Source organism: Solenopsis invicta, chromosome 7 (genome assembly GCF_016802725.1).
Source record: "Solenopsis invicta isolate M01_SB chromosome 7, UNIL_Sinv_3.0, whole genome shotgun sequence".
In the NCBI taxonomy this organism is placed as follows: Eukaryota; Metazoa; Arthropoda; class Insecta; order Hymenoptera; family Formicidae; genus Solenopsis; species Solenopsis invicta.
Window position 1 is genome coordinate 16,811,503 of NC_052670.1, and position 18,049 is coordinate 16,829,551.

Genomic DNA, 18,049 nt, shown 5'->3' on the forward strand with positions numbered 1-18,049 from the left:
TATCAAAGGCTTTGATCCGCTTCTTTTTAATTAAGCTTTGGAATATTTCTGAGATTTTTTTTTTTTTTTTTGTATCCCCCAGGACACGCGTATTCAACCCAACCGAACCGGTTGTTATGGTTATTCAACGCAAAGGCGGCGGTGTTGAGTGCCTTATATTCAGTCTAAGTCTCGTACTCACGAGTCCTAATTCTATATAACTCTTTTCACTTTTTTAATATAGTCGTAAATGAATCTGAATTTCTTCCAGTCTTCCCTCTTTAAAATGTCGCAAATGCTCTCCACTTTCTCGAGACGTTTCTTCCATAAAATTTCACCTAACCTCGCTCTTTGTTCGTCGTACTTACGGCAGCGCCACACCACGTGATCAATGTCCTCCGTCTCATACCCACATTCGCACCTCTCACTCTCGATATAATTTTTTCTTGCCAGTGATTCGTTTAAATTGTAGTGATTGGATCTCAGCCTATTGATTAATGTTATGAAGTATCTTTCCGTGTTCCATTCACTAAACCATGGACTTTTTTTGGTGCCATTGTAAAAGTTATTAAAATAAAAAACTCCTTTAAATCTGGACTCATTAACTATTTTAGATTGAGTATTATTCCACGCTTCTTCCTTGAATATACTTGTAAAATCCTTGATGGGGACTTCAAAATCATTTTCTGCGGGTTCCTCAGCTCCCTTCTTTGCGAAATGATCAGCTAACTCATTGCCAGTAAAGCCGACGTGGGCCGGGATCCATACATAAATAACTTTCTTATTGTACATATCTTTAAATCGCGTATGTTGTCTAATGATTTCTAATACGTATTTATTACGATATACATTTATCATATTATTATTTATCGCTTGTAATACCGATAGACTATCTGAGAAAATCACCAAACCATCGAAAGACTCGATCTTTTCAAATGCAATCCTTTGTGCGGTCGAGATAGCAGCAGCCTCGGCAGTGAAAATGGAGCATTCCTTAGGTAGACTAAAATAATAACCGTCCTCATTCTCTTCTATAATCACACTTGCTCCTGTTGAGACAGACTGCTGCGACCTCGAACCGTCCGTGTACATTATAAGAGTCCTATCCTTTAAGTTGTATTTGTCCTTAACTGCCTTAATTAATTCTAAGTCTTTTTGTACATAACCCTTAATAAGACTAATATCACAGTCATTTTTCTTACGATTTGGTCCCACTAACCTCCTTCCGATGTCGCAATCCACGTCAATCAAATTAGTAATCGTGCTGTATTCGAGGTCCCAAATTTCAAAAGTGTTCCTTCCACTACCTAGTTTATTACGACATTGTCGAACACGTTCCCAAGCTTCACATAAAACACTTTTGTTAAATGCTGGGTTTCTATATTTAGCCATCATTTCTTTGTTTATCAATTTGTCTAAACTATACTTAATCGAATTTTCTCCATATTTGTAAACTTTGCTACAAAAATTTTTAGCCAAGATCAATGCTCTGTCTCTTAATAAAACAACCTTAGATTCAGCAATAACCACGTTATTTGGAATGCTGTTCCTATAACCCAGGGCCGTACGAATTCCAAGAAATTGAGCTCTTTCGAGATTAAGTTGCAGAGAATGTATATTGGGACTATATATAAACAAACCATAATCCAACACTGACCTTACCATACTTTTATACAGCATTAAGGCGGTATTTACTTCCACGCCTCTAGATATACCGTTAAGATATTTCATAATATTATTGGCTTTATTAACTCTGCCTCTAATGTCTAATACGTGTTTTTCAAATTTTAGCCTATTGTCCAACCATATTCCGAGGAATCTCGCCCCTGGGTCATTGTACACTCTGCAAAGTTTAACATTAATAAACAAATTTTTATCACAAAAGCCAGATTTCGAGAACTCAACCAACTTTGTTTTTTGAGGCGCTAAGTCTCAGTTTATCTTTGCAAGATTTTGTGCTACTATGTAATGCAGATTCGAGATTGTGTTTGTTCTCAAATCTGTCTCCACTTTGAGTGTAAATTGCGACATCGTCCGCGAATTGCACAACCTGACTCGAGTCAGCCACACCCAGAGTAATCTTATTTGTGTACAACGCATACAAGACAGGACTGAGAACCGCTCCCTGTGGAAGTCCCCTGTAAACCATTCTTTTTTCAACGGTACGGTTATTGACAACAAAAGTAGTAGTTCTAGGTTGCAACCACTCGTCAATAAAGTTACATATACCCAGAGGACATCCCTCCTTTCTCAGTTTCTCAATCATGATATTAAAATTAACGTTGTCGTAAGCAGATGTTACGTCTAAAAAAGCTACAAGGGTGTAATTACCATCAATATTGGCACTTTTGATATCCGCAACCATCTTCGCTAGGTTCTCCATGCATGACTTGCCTCTTCGGAATCCATTTTGTAGCGGGTCGAGTTTATTATTTCTCTCCAACCACCATATAAGTCTCTCATTGACCATCCTTTCCATCAACTTGCAAACACATGAAGAGAGTGCAATCGGTCTAACTTTGTCCTTACCGATCTTGTCTATAAAGATAACCTGGTATGTATACCAGTCTGTTGGAACGACATTTTCAGTCCAAATAATATTGTATATACCCAACAAAACTTGTTTGCCCTTCAAAGATAAGTGTCTCAGCATCGAGTAGTCCACATTGTCCATCCCAGGAGATGAGTCCTTCCTGATCATGTTCAAGGCACGAAGAAGTTCGTCCATGGAGAATACAACGTTCATCTCGTTCCGCGTCTGCTTTTCAATTGTAACTTCTTTATCTCTTTTTTCCTCGACCCACGGAGGTGCCAGGTTTGCAATAGCATTTCTAATCTCGGTCTCTCTATCTTTGTGCTGCCAAGTATTCCAATTAATTTTGTTTTGAACACTTTTAAAGGTTCTCATTGTGTTCCAGACATATGAGAGACTAGTGAATCTATTAATACTATTACAAAAAGATATAAAGTTTTCTCTTTTTTTTTGTTAATAATCTTCCTAGCAATGGCTCGGCTTTTTTTATATTCGACAAAGTCCTTAACTTCCTCCGTACGTTTCCATTTTTTTAATTTATCAATCCTATCTCTTCTGGCTAAATCACAATCCTTGTCCCACCAGCTGACTTCTTGCCTATTGTTATTATGATGTTTACTATTTATCTTTCTCTCTCTGGTCATATTAATTTTGTCTGGATCCTTGTCAGATGCAATCAGTGCATATCTCTTCATGAGTTTAATGAACCAAGAATATAATTCTTGCAGGCTTTTGTTTTCTAATAGGTTATTAATATTTTCTTGAGATTTCGTTATTTCTGTCTCTATTTTATCACGATAAAGTATCCAGTTAGTATTTTTGTTAGTTATTCTATTAGAAGGTTTCCTATAAGGAAGACATCTTACATCCATATAAATATCCACCGGGTAATGATCCGATCCCCAAGCATCTGGAAGTTGTTGGTAGTTAATTTTGTCCGCTAAATTCCTGTTTGTAAAAATTAAATCTAGATTTGATGCAACCTGACCATAATAGTTTATCCTGGTTTTAGTATCATCGTTGATGTTAATGTAATCCCGTTGAAACATAGTCGAATATAATCTTTCCCCGTTCTTATCGGTATTGATACAATTCCATGCGTTGTTGTGTGCGTTGAAATCACCTACTATGATGGAGTCCTCATCTACTCCCTTAAACCTGAGTAAGTCGCTCCAAGCAGTTATTGATTCCACTCCATATGGTTTTCTATAAACCGCAATAAGGTTATAGTTCCTGGTAGTACCTTGCGTTTTAATACCGATTTCCTCAATATTATCAGATCTAATATTCCAATCTTCAATTGTTTTAAACTCAATATCATTTTTTATAAGTATTGCCACTCCTCCACTATTATTTTCGTTATTGTTTTTATAGGTTTTAAAACCTGAAATATACAAAGGCTTATTACGACTAAGCTTCGTTTCAGTAATTACAACAATGTCGTAATTTAACGCATTTTTCATCAACTCTGCTTTTTTGTTGTTAATACCCCCTGCATTCCATAAAAGTATAGTCGCCATCACAGATCAGACCAATTTGACTCCCTCTCACTCTGTCGCATCCGAAATCCTCTTCTGGCGTCCATGCTTATTCTTTTTGCTCTCTCTAAATCCTCATGGCATCTATCCAAGTCCTTACTCATTTTATTCACTAAGTAAGTTTGATCTTCTTCGTAGTCATCTCCCTCCGGTGGTGAATTAGTGCTATATTTTTTTAAAAGTTCTAAGAAATCCTTACGAAATTCATGAGATACTAAACATTTGTCTCTGGCAATTTGTAGAGACCAGTCAAAGTTAGAAGACCAGACACTCGTAGTTTCTTCATTATCATAACCACTATTATTCTCTTTTCTTGTCTCGATTTCGTTCATCCGACCAAGGGCTATCCCTCTTTTTTCTTTACTGATCTCTACTGTGTTATTTTTGAATTGTTTATAATAATTCACATATTCTTGTCTACGTTTTTGCCCTTCAATCTTTTCTTTATCTATTCTAATCTGTCTTTGTGTTTCTTGAAAACTTGGCGTTGTGCTGTTGTTCCTATTGTATTCCTTCCGTGAATGTCCATCCTTCTTTATCTCTCTCACATTTCCTATATTTTGGCGCACAGTATTGGACCATTTAACAGGGAAAGTATTTTCGGTTGATGATGATGCTCTATCGTAAATCTTAACTTCCGTCCCTTTATTCATGCTACTGTCAACCATGCTGGGCCACGCGGCAGGATTCGTATATCTATCGTATGTTATAGTTTTACTATCTGTACAGCTATCTGTAATCATCCTTGCAGCTTCTGAAAAAGAAATGTTATTGTAGGCCATAATTATCTTTATTTCCTTGTTTTTTAAAGCTACAGGACAACTTTTGTAAGTCGGTCTATGATCTCCTTCACAGTTGCTACAAACTGTTGATTTATGGCAATCTCCGTGCCTATTGTCTCCGCATGTAATACATTTCGTTTTGTTTCTGCAAAAGGCCTTAAAGTGTCCAAACTGGAAACAATTGAAACATTGCCTGACTGGTTCCACGTAGGGTCTTAGTTTTAGACCTATGTGCAGTCTGTCATAAATTGTTATACTATCCCTTATCCTGCCAGTGTTACCTTTATACTTCATTGTGACAAGTAAATTATCAGTGAATTTCCACAAGTGTTTCTTGCTGTCGCTGTCCCAAACCCTCTTCTTCATCTTCTCAATTTTGAAAATTTCTTGTTTGTCAACAATATTCTCCCATAGTTCCGAAATCTCATAAGGCCAATCAGTAATTACACCCCTGTAAAATAAATCTGAAAAGTCAATAAATCCCAGGATCCATTTATTAGAGAGGTTATCAATCCTGTCTAAACAAGCATTAGCCTCGCTCGCAGTTTTAAAGGTAAGTATAGCAATATTGTATTTAATCATATTTATACTAGTTGGACAAACCCGATTCTGGTTGCACCATAAAGATATTTTAACACAGTTTTTTCCCCTGCTCGGGGTACAATATTCTTTTTCGATTTTGCATTTAATTTTACATTCACCTTTAATTGTTTTATCAATTCTATTACTCAAAGCTTTAATCAGTTTTTCATATTCAGTCTTATTGATATCATTCATAGGTTTTAAATTCCCATCAACTACTACATATTTTTCCTGATTTATATTAATACCGGTTGTACTAGCTGACTCTATATTATACGAAATTGTATCCTGTTTATCTGATTTACCGCTGTTTTTATTATTTGACCTATCCTCTGTTTGTTGTGAACCTACCGTATCATCACATTCCATACGTGTGTGTACCTCTTTGTATCTTTCTTCCCCTACCTGCTCTTTGTCGCTCGATTGGACGAAGCTTTCCATAGCCGTTATCGGAATACCTATATCACTAATTTCTCTATCTGATGTCTTATCTATTCCTAAAACTAGATCTGTCTCTTTGTTACTCCTTTCCTTCTCCATGTTGTTACTCTCATCTTCTTCCGATGTTAGATCCACTGCCGTCTCCAACACGATATCGCTCGTACCCGGCTCCTTGGTTGCAGATCCTTTTAGTCTCTTTCCTTTTCCAATTTCCTTGAGGTCATCCTTAAGATACGGATTGAATCTGCTCCCCCGTCCGGTCGGGGGAACACTTGTCATGGTGCACTTTTTGTTCTATGCAGATTTTACTATTTTATTTTATTTTAAATTTTTCTTTAATTAGCAACTCAGTTTATCACCACTCGCCGCCTTCGCCCCACTACGCCTCACTACGCCTTACTGACACAGCTAGGTTATAGAGAGAGCTATCGCAACACGTCTGTTCAGTACCACGTTCCGAACGGCACTCCGAGATTTCACTAATTAAAACTGAGGTTACATCGGCCGGCTGTCAAAACATAATTTACTAACACTACGATACATTCATGATCGCTAACGCAGCATCCACTTATAATAGTCATAAACGTAAAAACAACTAAGAACAAAACGTGGACCCTAGAATCGGACCCCAGGCATACCTGGCACAAACTGTACATTGTCGTAAAGTTGCTATTGCATTATTTTTAATTATTGAAAAATTGCGACAACAAAATAAATATCGCCGACGTTTATGGAGTCGACAGTCAATACATTCTTTAATGCCTTATGGCTCTGCCAGACCAGCGCGATTTGCGACACGCGACGCGCGATTATCCAATAGGCGTTTACAATTTTTTGAAAAGACGTACGCCTATTGGATAATCGCGCGTCGCGTGTCGCAAATCGCGCTGGTCTGCCAGAGCCATTACTTTTACTGTGCTTATTATGGTAATTTGGTGTGTTTATCGCATATAAACATGGTTCCTATTAGTAGGCCTTTATTAAACATAAAATACTTTTTTTGGACTATTTTGAAGTCTTTTCATTTTTGCACGACGTCATGTTTGCGAAGTGAATTCACGTTTGAACTTTGACAGCACTTCGACAGTATAACCTGGTATAACCCAGTATAACGTATACAGACTGCATCCTGATTGGCTTTCACAATAAACCAGTACAGAATCACGTAAGAAAAATAGGACATGATGGCTGCGTTCCGAAATTCACTGCTAGTACTGAAAATCTATAGTATACGTAACGTGAACTATAGATTTTCAGTACTTGCAGTGTATATCGGAACGCAGCCGATCTATTACGAAAATCCAGTACGCGAGCCAGTAGCGTAGCCCGTAAGCTACCCATTTCCAGTACGGGAGCACGTAAGACTGCCAGTATAGGAGCACGTAAGCAATCCCGTAAGAAAAAACGTATCGTCTGCGGCAGGCTTTATTTTCTGCAAGACTGCTGTAAATCTTGCAGCAGATTCTTGAAAGATTCTGCCAACAGGATGTTATAATCTGCTTCCTCATTCTGTTCAATTCTTCTGAAAGATTCTGCAGTCAAATTCTTGCAAGAAATTTGTATATATATCTGTTGCAATAAGATTTGTAAAATTCTTTCATCAGAATATTTTAGTATAGTCTTAAAATGGATTAAAAACAGATTAAATTTGAATTAAACATTTCATTTATGTACACCCAAGGACTTTGATTCTGTCCATGGGGAAATTTTTCAAACTGAGAAGTCATCACTTTCTACATACTCGCAGTTCATGATTAATGAAACAACTAGAGCTTATTGGCCGTTACGTTAATCATAAACTGTAAATATGTAGAAAGATAGCGACTTCTCAGTTTGGAAAATTTCCCCATGGACAGAATCAAAGTCCTTGGGTGTACAAGGTTAAATAACAATACAAATTGTTATTTACATGTAAAAATATAAAATTTTATGTGGAACAGCGCCACACACACACATCATGTTTGAAAAATATGAGAGCGCGTATTCGTCTCGAGGTTACAACACGGAGCTCATAAAAATCTCTCTGGAGCTGAGAAGTCGGCCGCGGTGAGGCCTAGATATAGGCCTAGTTTACACCGAGTACTTGATATACGTACTAACTAGTAATTTTCTATTAAATTATCTTAATTTCGGCTATATATTTAAAGAATAGTATACTAAGCTGGTACAATATGAATCGAGATAATTAAATATATGTATCATATATACACGCATCGTCGAAAGTAAGATAATTTAATAGAAAGTTACGAGTTAGTACGCGTATCAAGTGCTCGGTGTAAACTAGGCCATAACGCCTGTGGCCGCACTCGACTCACGAGAAAATCTTCCGCGGCGTGGCCATCTAGCGGTGGCACTAACACTCACTCGTTAAATCCATTTCATTCCAAAATTGTTATAAACCTTGCAGCAGATCTTTCTGCTGCTGATTAAGCAGAATCTGTACAATATCTGTACAAGATCTGCGCGTCATTTCTGTTGTAAGAAACTTGCAGAAATCTGCAGATCATATTCGTATAATATTTGCACAAGATCTGCGCACTATTTGTGTTGTAAGAAACTTACAGAAATCTGCAGATCATATTTGTGCAATATTTGCACAAGATCTGCGCGCTACTTCTGTTAAAAGAATCTTATGTCATTCTGCTGTAGAACTTTGCTAGACTGCTTACAGACTGCAGTTGCGGGAAGAATCTGCTTCAAGATAGCTCAATATCTGTACCAAGTTTTTGCAAGCAGTTCATATACAAGTACAGTGCACGAATATTGAAGCAGTCTGCTAGCAATCTGCCAACATAGCTCTTTTGGGAATAATCTTCTGCACATCTGACTCAATTCTACTGCAATTAACTGCACGCAGATTCTGTCCTGTAGAAAATGCTACTAGGGATGTCAATTAAATTTAAGTTATATTGTACATATGTACTTAATACGGCCTAATTATATATTTTTTCTTTTTTCATAAAAAATTAGAAAAATGGATAATAAAGTGACCCAATGTTACAATTATAAGTTTACAAATTAATATAATTGACATGTTAATTGATATATTAACATATAAGAGTTCACAAAGAAATTATTTTCATTAAGAATCCATTAAATAAATAATTAACTTACATCAACTTGTTCCACTTAAAATTATGGCTTATGAAACGCAGTTTAATAGATTAAAATTTATGATCTGGAGTACTAAAATATACACTCGATATTTGTACTCATCATTATTGATCAAGATCCTCTATAATAAATTGCTATTATTTGTTGTCATTTAAATATCAAAATAACATCAAATATGTCATTTGATGTCAAAACGATGACAAATAATAGCAGTTTTCTATACAAGTTTCCTATATTATTAAATTCTATCTTACAATGTTATCTTTCTTTGGTTATAAGTAAAACTTTATGATTGAAAACTTATGATACTTACAAAAATATAAATTAAATACAATGTTGTAAAGTATAAATATAAAGCTACAATAATATGAATTGCGAAGTTTAATAATTATCGCTTGATATTTATAGATAGCAGTAACTTTCTCAAAATATTATAATCATAAGAAACACAATCATGAAAATTCTACTTTTGATTCACTGTCAATAAAATACACAAAGTATAGTCAATTGTTGCAAACGAATCATGTTAACAACTTGTATGATGTATACTAATGTTATTTGTTCAACTTCATCATGTTTTATTATTAAAAAAACAGCAAATAGGTATTAGGTACAGTTACTTTAGTTAACATATCGTGGTAATAATCAAAAATATTTTAAAAATGGTTAAAAACATATTTAGAATTTTGCAAACAATTTTACGTTAATAGAAATTTTGGCAATCATTTTACTTTTAATGTTTTCTTTTTCAAAATTTAAATTATTAAAAAACATCAAAATAATCAATTTCTTGACATTTAAAAACTAGAAATATCTTCTTAAGACAGAACTCGATAATTAACTTTATTTTAAAATGGATTTATCTCACGTTAAGCGTGAACAAACAATTAAAATTACATATAATTTTTACGATAAATATTATTTGTAAATTTCGGAAATTCTCAACAATTAAATTTCAATGTATTTTCTACATTCAGAGAAAAAATTGTTTTACGTATGACAATAAAATATTTTGATTTTTTGCTAATTCTTTGTATTTTTTTCAAAATATTTTTGCTTTTCATAAAAATAAGAAATAGAGGTAAGTAAATATGCAATCTTTTATAATCATTAAAAAAATATTCAATATTTTATTTGAATTTTAAAACGAGTTCGAAAAAAAGAAGTTGAAGAAAATTAATCAGTCTCGAATATCTATATCCTTTATTATTGAAAATTTTCATTATCTTCTTTATTATCACTTGCACTATCTATGATTTCATCTTCAGAATTTTCGCCACTTCCTATGAATGTTTCCTCATAGAGAAAAGGTAATGGCAACTTCGTGACTTGGGTTTCGAGAAGAATTTGTGGTAAAGATGTAACCGACTCTTCATCTTTATTCTTACAAATTTCAGTGGATGGTATATCAAAAATGTTTTTTTGTTTTAACGTTCTTACAAGATCATCTTCTTTATTCAACTCATCGGATTTTCTCTGGATAGACAAATCATTTTTAATTTTATAAATAGGAGAAATTGCTTTCTTGTAATCTGATTTAATGCTGTTTGGTGTTGACCATATGCAGTAAGAAGGCATTGGCGGTGGTGTAGGTATAACCTGGCAATTGTCGTCCTCGGTATTCGATATGGAATCTCTTAATGCATTTTTATATATACGTTGTAGTGCTCTTGACTCTCGTTCCGACATAGATTTCTGTTTATCAACTAAGGCTTCTTTCAATTCGCTCATGAAACTTTTCGCTAAAAATTTATCCAATTTTTGTTGCTCTAACAAGTATTCATCCTTATCTTCATCGAACGATTTTAAATATTCTTCTTTAATATACTCTTCAAATACTTCATCAAGAATCTGTGGATCTGAATCGATTATTACTGGCAAATCGGGATTCTGATTTATCGTAGTATCGACTGCAGACTGATTATTCTTCACGCCACTGAATCCCGATTTTGCCATTAACAGAACAACAAATTCTGCTAAAGTTTTCGCCGTGTCGATCTCCTTGAATGCTCTATTCAACTTTTGCATTAGTATATCGGCTGTTTCATTATTGATACCCATATCATGGTTAATACAGTCATCAATGTCTTTAAATATTGAAAAAACTTGATTGTATGCTACTTGTAGTTTGTATGATGCCAAATCTAATTGGACACTTGGATCATGCCATTTAGCTCTATCCTGTATCCTAATAAGAAATCTCTTATAATATTAATTTTGATAATAAACATAAATATATTATAAATACATGTCTTTTACTCACTTATGTCGAACTGGTTCTGTTTTGCAAGTACGATACGCCTTAATATTTTCCGATAATTTAATTTTGTATATTGTCAATTCTTTAGCTAAGGTTTTAATTATATGAGCTAATTTCGTTTCAGGAATCTTCTGGCAAGAACATATCCAAGTATTGCTATCATATGCAATAGCTAATAAATATAACATTTCTGATTGTACCAGAAGATAGGTAAGATACAACTTCTACAAAAAGTAATAAATATAACAAATATGCTGTAAAAGAGTTATTATAAAATATGCAGCTGTCATTTTATTTAAATGCAATATTTCAAAAAATAACTACATCAAATACTAGTGCTGTTTAAACTTTATAAAACTTGTCATAGACGGAAACTTTCCTATAGAGAGTATAAAGCTCTCCATACCCAAAGTTTCCATAGGTGCGGAATTCCATGTCCAGAAAGAGAATTTAGAGTACTTAAAGAAATATTTTAATTTTTGACAAATTTTAAGAGGTAACACCACTGTAGAATTTTTAAAAAATCAGTTCTTTTTTTTTTGCTTAAATGATGCTTTAAGATCTTAGAAATAAGATACTAAAAGCAAAGAAAGATCCTTAAGTATCATTTTTGGAAGTTTAAAGCATCGTATTTTTCGGTAAGATTTGAAGCGTTTGCGAAGAGATCTTTCTGAGAATAATAAGAGGATTAGTTACCTACAGTGAATTTTCTTTAAAATTGGTCAAAACGAATCAGGAAAAAGCAAACATCAATAAGGAAGGTCAATTGTATGGTGCAAGCATCGCAGATTAATGGTAAACAAAAATTTTTATCTCTGTTACATGAAACTTTAAAAGCGTTTTTCTCGAAATCACTTTTTTTAAGCTTGCTGCACTCATAACTTCCATGAATCTTGACCGATTTACTTGAAATTTTAACTGTAGCTTCTAAAATACATTTGTCAGCGAAGTACGTACGGATTTTACGTTTCGTTGTAAACTTTTTTTTTAAAAACAATTTTCTGCAAAATTTTTCACAAAAAAATAAATATTTTTCTTCAAACTTGTGTCATTTTTACAAAAACAATTATTTTTTAATTTCCGTAGTTACTTCGCTAGCTAATGACACACAAAATTAAAAAAAAATTGGTTTTTTGTTCTAGAGCAAAAATTGTAGCAGATTTTGGTGCGGCAGTAAGGCACCTTCCAAAAGTCATCATTGCCAAGCTTTGTCACCGCCATTTTATAATAAAAAAATGCCAAAAAAATTTTGTTTAATACTTTAATGTAGAATAAGGTACTTAAAACGGATTTTGCGTTACCGTTTTCGTTTTCCCGTAAAAAATGATCAAAAAGAGGCATTTTTGGAAGCTCTATAGTGGTGTTACCTCTTAAGTGATTTAACAAAAAAACAGTATTTGATTAGGATGCTCACGTTGCACGCTACAATACATCTAACAAGAAAGTTAAAATATTTGTAAGTTATTGAAACCATCTCCCCCCCCCCTCCTCCCGCTTGAATTAGATACTTCACTGATTTCCTTGATTTATGTCATTTTGCTTTCTGATAAATTCTGTAGGAGTAACAAGAGTCACCATAAACATTTAAAAATATGATTTGGGAAAACTTTAATGTTTTTAATCAAATTTAAAATATAGAAAAATGTATTATTTTTACAATGGAATAAATATAACTTCTCTCTTATTATTTTTTTCATAAGAAATTGACAAAGTTAGACCCTTGTTTTTGACCCGCCTAGGTATACACATTCCCTTAAGAGATATTGAAGAATAAATCTGCTTCTCTTATTTTGTCCAAAATTATTCATGACGATTCGATAATATTTAAATCAAGTAGTTATGATTGTTAGAAGAAATGTTGAAGTTTTGGAGAATAGAAAGCAATTTTGGGAAGTAGATTAAACATCTTTCAATATCACTTATAAACAAAATGAAAAATGTTCTGTTCAAAGAATAGTACAATATAACATTCCATTAACGATTATCAAAATGTACAAACACGAGGCAATCTCGCGCTGCGCGTTTACTTGAAGCGGGACTGGCTTGTATCTCTTGATTTTATTCCAAGGATAAAATTTGTATTAAGACTTCTGTTCACTTATTGACTTGTAGAGAAATAAATGCAGATATCAAAAGTGAGAAAATACAACATAAAAATTCTTGTAATATACATAAAAAAATGTGCAATAAAAATGCTTTTTGATAAAACAGCATTTTTAATTGATAGAGTAAATTTATAAAATATATTGATAACTTTTCTTTTGTTAGGTGATCACACATGCAATAAATAATCTACATTTGTTGAATTGAAATGTGTCTAATTAAAAATGAAAACAAGGCGTTTGAAGGATTTCAAAAATAAATATCTATTTGGTTTTACATATAAAATTGTAACAAAATGGAAGTCTTATGTATGGTATATTTTAACACTATAATTATTTTAAATATATAATAAAAACGTAGCATTAAAATAAACAATAACATTGTATGTTGTAAGAACAATTTAATTCTTTAACATGCAATTTTTCATTTATGCATTGATTGTATATGTATATACAATGTTCTTTATTTCATTATTTTGAATTAAGTTATCACTGTTATGCAGACTTGGGAATTGAGTCAGGAGCCTTAAAAACAATAAGTAAACTGATCTCTTATTAGTAAAATAGTATAAATAGTTTTTAAATGTTCATATTATTTTGTCCATCCCTTGTATTTTTAGAATTATTTATTTACCTTTAATGCTTGATAGTCGATTTCATCAGGCAGTTCAAACGAGTTACGTTCGAATTTTGTGAATAACTCTTCGTCAAATGCATCTGGTGGCAGCAGTTTTGCAATTGACAATGAACATTTATAGTATATACAAGAAATATTTTCCATAAATTGTATTAAACTAGTCTTCAAAGATTCCAGATACTGCAACTTATCACCTAAGAAATGACTAGTACAAACAAGCAGAAATAAAATAACAATAGTATCTATACCTAAATCTTTGTACATACACATACAGAATAAAATGTTTTAAATTTATACAGATTTTATACACTTACGAAAATTGTTGGAGACACATTTCAAAACCCAATTTCATTGTATAATCACGTCGTAAAATATTAAAACTGTCTTTACACACAAGAAAAAGTTCATTTTGCAACAATATAACATTCTTTAAATTTCTATTTGCATAAAAACGCAAGTATTTTATGTAACCGATACAACAGATTGCAGACGATGTTAATAATGCTGGCAATATTTTGTGTTCACATAATGAAATGTATGTTGACGAAATTAATATAGTCCCAGTCATAATTAATTGTTGCAATGTTAGTCTGTAAACGGAAATTTCATTGTTAAATCAACTTTAATTATCAATTGTATATTTTATAAATTTTATAAAAAAACAAGAATTGTTACATGAATATCAGCACAAAAAATTGTAAAAACTACAATTTTTTATGATAGCCTCTGTAATAATTTAAAAAATTACATAATTACTTTTTAGAATTGTAATTGCACTTGGTTATCAAGCTGTTAATCATAGAAAAATGGTCGCTGAACAAAGTTTCCGCATTTAAAATAGCACTCAACTGCTTTTCAGAAAAGCTCTTCTCCTACAAAGAATAAATTATAACAATCAATTATACTCACAAGGAACCAATTCGATTCTTTTTAAAATATGTTATTAAACACAAAAAGCCACAAAACACTTATGTTTTTATATCGGCTCAATTTGAGAGTTAAAAGGTGAAATAACCTTTCAAAGCTATGGAAGTATTTTGAAAAATATTAAATTTTTGGAAAATTAGAAAAACAGTAGGTATTTTTCTAGTTAAGATAGAGTTATGTTCTAAGACTTCAATCGTAAATCGGATTGATCGTAATTCAAATAGCATTTTAATTTCTTAAATAGAGATAAAATAATTATTTGTAAATAGAGAAATTATCATTTTAATAATAAAATAATTATTTTATATAAATAATGTTTTATTTATATTTCATAGAAATGTTTTATTTATGTAAAATATAAATTTAACATAAATAAAACATTAAACATAATTAGTTTATTACTAAAAACAATTTTGATCTTTGTTTAAAAAATAATACAAAAAATTTTTTGAAGATTATAATTAATAGATTTGCTATTATAAAATTAATATTTAATTTTCCACTCTACCTAAATCAGGTAGAAAAAATTAATGTAAAACTATGTGGATATCTTATATTCCATATTATTGATGTTATACTTCACCATAAGTGTATGCTAATTTAATATAATGGTAATTCCATTGTCATAATGATTCTTATCCCTTAATGTATACAAATAAAACAAAATAAAAATGGAATAAATCTTTAATACTTTAAAACCAGAAAACAAAATATAAGAAATTATATACGTTTAAATCTTATTGGGAAAACATACTCTACCTAGGTTAATTTGAATCACTTAATAAAGGTTTAATCAGCTTTGTTATAATACAGTAATTAGTCAATAATATGCCAATCATAAGTCCAAAAATTTCAAGATCAAGGTAATTGTAAATAGAATGATACCTGTACATAAAAAATCACATTCTTGTCTAAAACATTTTTTCATATATTTTGTTTTGCTGATAATTACTTGAAATAAAATATAAATGTTACCTTGAAAGGGTTGTTTTATTTCTTAAATCTCAAATTGGGCTGATGTAAAAAAATAAATATGTTTGATTTTTGTATTTAACAATATTTTAAGAAGAATCAAATTAGTTCAGAATAGTTATTCCTTGTTAGTAGATTGCATGATTACATAAGTCCATTCAAAGCAAAGATTACCTGCGTTATCCAAGAATAAAGAGAAAATAATTTTGAATAAATATTTTTTATTATGTTTCTAATATCCTGGAACAATTAGAAAGATACAACATATCACAAACATACAATTTATCAAAAATTTGTCAATCTCTTGTATATTTTATAATATAAAAATTCATTACCAGATTGAAATAATGCTTTTGTGGTTTGTCATACGTTTTTCTGGACACAGATATACTTTCAAAATCGGTGTAACCTAATTTTGAAAGATGCTCGTGAAGAGCACTGCCCTGTAACGTAGATGATATTATTTTTCATTATCCTTAATCAATTACAATAATTTTCTATTATTTTTAACCTATTATTTTAAACTTATATTCATTATTCTTAAACAATGATTATTCCTGTGACTCGTTTGACAATCAATAATATACATCTATTATTAAACACTTAAAGAAATTACATTAAAAAAAATCTCTTAGTATTTTTAGGGCCACTTGCACCAACGCCGATTAACTTAACTGCCGGTTAAGGGTCAAAGGTGATTGGTTATTTCAGATCAATTCTACTTAACGACAAATGCGATTGATTAATTCCGATAGAAAAATAAGCAGATTAAGTTAATTGGCGTTGGTGCAAGTGGCCCTTAGTGTTTGTCGAAATTGTAATGGAACATACGTATGCACGAATATAAATATAACCTTGTTTCTTTGTTTAGGATAGCAATGTGATCACTTTAAAATCATACATCGCAAATTTAAAAATGAATGGATTTATCGTACTTGTATTACAACATCCTCGTCTTCCTCGTTGATGGCATGCATCTTTTTTGTTATTATTTCAATTCACTATAAATACAATGCAGATACACATTTTGCTTGTCTGCTTTCCATTTAAATGGCCTCAGGCTCCTGAGTCCTGTTTACAATAAGTTGCAATAAATGTAGTAAACGTTAAATCGTAAAAAAAATTGTCTAATCACAGTCGTGAGAATGTGAGAAGAAAAATCAACATATTCAATGCATGTTTTATCGAACTTGCTACCCTAGTTTATAGTTTTCTTTTTCCCTTTAGCTTGGAAGAAGAAAGATAAAGTATGAACTAGTGCAGCCAGTACAGCTGCAAAGAACAGGCCAGGTGTCAGTGCGACCAACGAAGAGCCGTAAAACTCGTGAGTGCTCGTGAGGCATGTGTTTACTCGTTTTGACGTATGATTCCGCGTGAGATGTTATTATGCGTCGTCTCGTGAATGTCACTCGCGAAAAGTAGTCGCGCGAGGTGCGGGCGGTTGTCCAGCGATCTCTCGTGATTTCGTCGGATCGAAAGGTGAGTCGCGCGTGATTTGCGGTACTAAACACAGATCGAACTTCACGGCGTTTGACAGAATGGCATTTCAATTATTTCAAGTCAATGGCAAATAGTATCAAGTAATATGTAGCGATTTCGTGCGATTCGCGACTGCACGGGTCGCAGTTTCTCGACGTCATCACGTTAACGTCTTTTTAGACGCTGATTCTGTGTTCATTTCTGAGCTTCGTGTGTACGTTGTGTTACGATGAGATATAACCTCGTGTGATACTGTCTCAGAGCATTTTATTATGCTGTCAATGTGATGATCGAAAAACCTTGATTTATGCATATATATCCGAAGTTTTTCTTGATAGAAAAAAATTATGGTATTTTACAATATTTTAAAGAATTTTTCATGTTTTAAACTTATAAGGATTTATGAAAAAATATCTTGTATCTAATAGTGACTAGCTGTGTCTTGGATAATGTTTTATATATTTTTGTATACCTTAATTTTCTTAAGGGAGAAATAAAACATTTTTATACAATAATTGTATTTAAATATTGCAAAATATAGTTGTGACAAAGGCAATTAAAAATCTTATTCCACCAATGATTTTACGTATTGATATCTTTTACTTATTCCAGTACTTCATTTATTGGAATAAAAGGTAATCACATGCAAAATCATTCACAGGATGAGACTCTTAAATGCCTTTGTCATAACTATACTTGGACA

The 18,049-nt window shown here is 32.2% G+C and overlaps 3 protein-coding genes across 11 annotated transcripts in view; 1 reads left to right on the forward strand and 2 right to left on the reverse strand.

Annotated features, from left to right (window-relative positions):
• Nucleotides 1–3,126: 3,126 nt before the first annotated feature.
• Nucleotides 3,127–6,422, reverse strand: LOC113003229. 7 transcript variants are annotated; one of them, XR_005575190.1, is made up of 3 exons: nucleotides 3,501–6,422; nucleotides 3,379–3,422; nucleotides 3,127–3,296 (listed from the first exon to the last, which is right to left on the reverse strand). XR_005575190.1 is itself a non-coding variant. In XM_026131815.2 (2 exons), exons 1-2 carry the CDS (start codon nucleotides 6,132–6,134, stop codon nucleotides 4,032–4,034), a joined length of 1,794 nt encoding a protein of 597 aa, XP_025987600.1. In that variant the 5' UTR covers nucleotides 6,135–6,422; the 3' UTR covers nucleotides 3,127–4,031. The 7 variants fall into 7 exon arrangements, 3 of the variants coding, with proteins under 3 accessions (XP_025987600.1, XP_025987598.1, XP_039307623.1); XR_005575187.1 differs by having other exon boundaries at nucleotides 3,127–3,670; nucleotides 3,756–6,422; XR_005575189.1 differs by having other exon boundaries at nucleotides 3,127–3,422.
• A 3,646-nt stretch (nucleotides 6,423–10,068) lies between these two features.
• LOC105199675 lies at nucleotides 10,069–17,074 on the reverse strand. Of its 3 annotated transcripts, none has more exons than XM_011166866.3 (8): nucleotides 16,803–17,074; nucleotides 16,203–16,310; nucleotides 16,042–16,107; nucleotides 14,725–14,840; nucleotides 14,283–14,558; nucleotides 13,966–14,173; nucleotides 11,233–11,453; nucleotides 10,069–11,157 (listed from the first exon to the last, which is right to left on the reverse strand). In XM_011166866.3, exons 1-8 carry the CDS (start codon nucleotides 16,842–16,844, stop codon nucleotides 10,176–10,178), a joined length of 2,019 nt encoding a protein of 672 aa, XP_011165168.1. In that variant the 5' UTR covers nucleotides 16,845–17,074; the 3' UTR covers nucleotides 10,069–10,175. The 3 variants fall into 3 exon arrangements, with proteins under 3 accessions (XP_011165168.1, XP_039307627.1, XP_039307629.1); XM_039451693.1 differs by having other exon boundaries at nucleotides 16,722–16,849; XM_039451695.1 differs by having other exon boundaries at nucleotides 16,699–16,813.
• A 116-nt stretch (nucleotides 17,075–17,190) lies between these two features.
• LOC105199686 (S phase cyclin A-associated protein in the endoplasmic reticulum) overlaps nucleotides 17,191–18,049 on the forward strand; it is a 95,634-nt gene continuing 94,775 nt past the window's right edge. The window contains exon 1 of the mRNA XM_026138389.2: nucleotides 17,191–17,346. The gene's annotated coding sequence lies outside the window, so the exon portion shown is untranslated. The remainder of the gene's footprint in view (nucleotides 17,347–18,049) is intronic.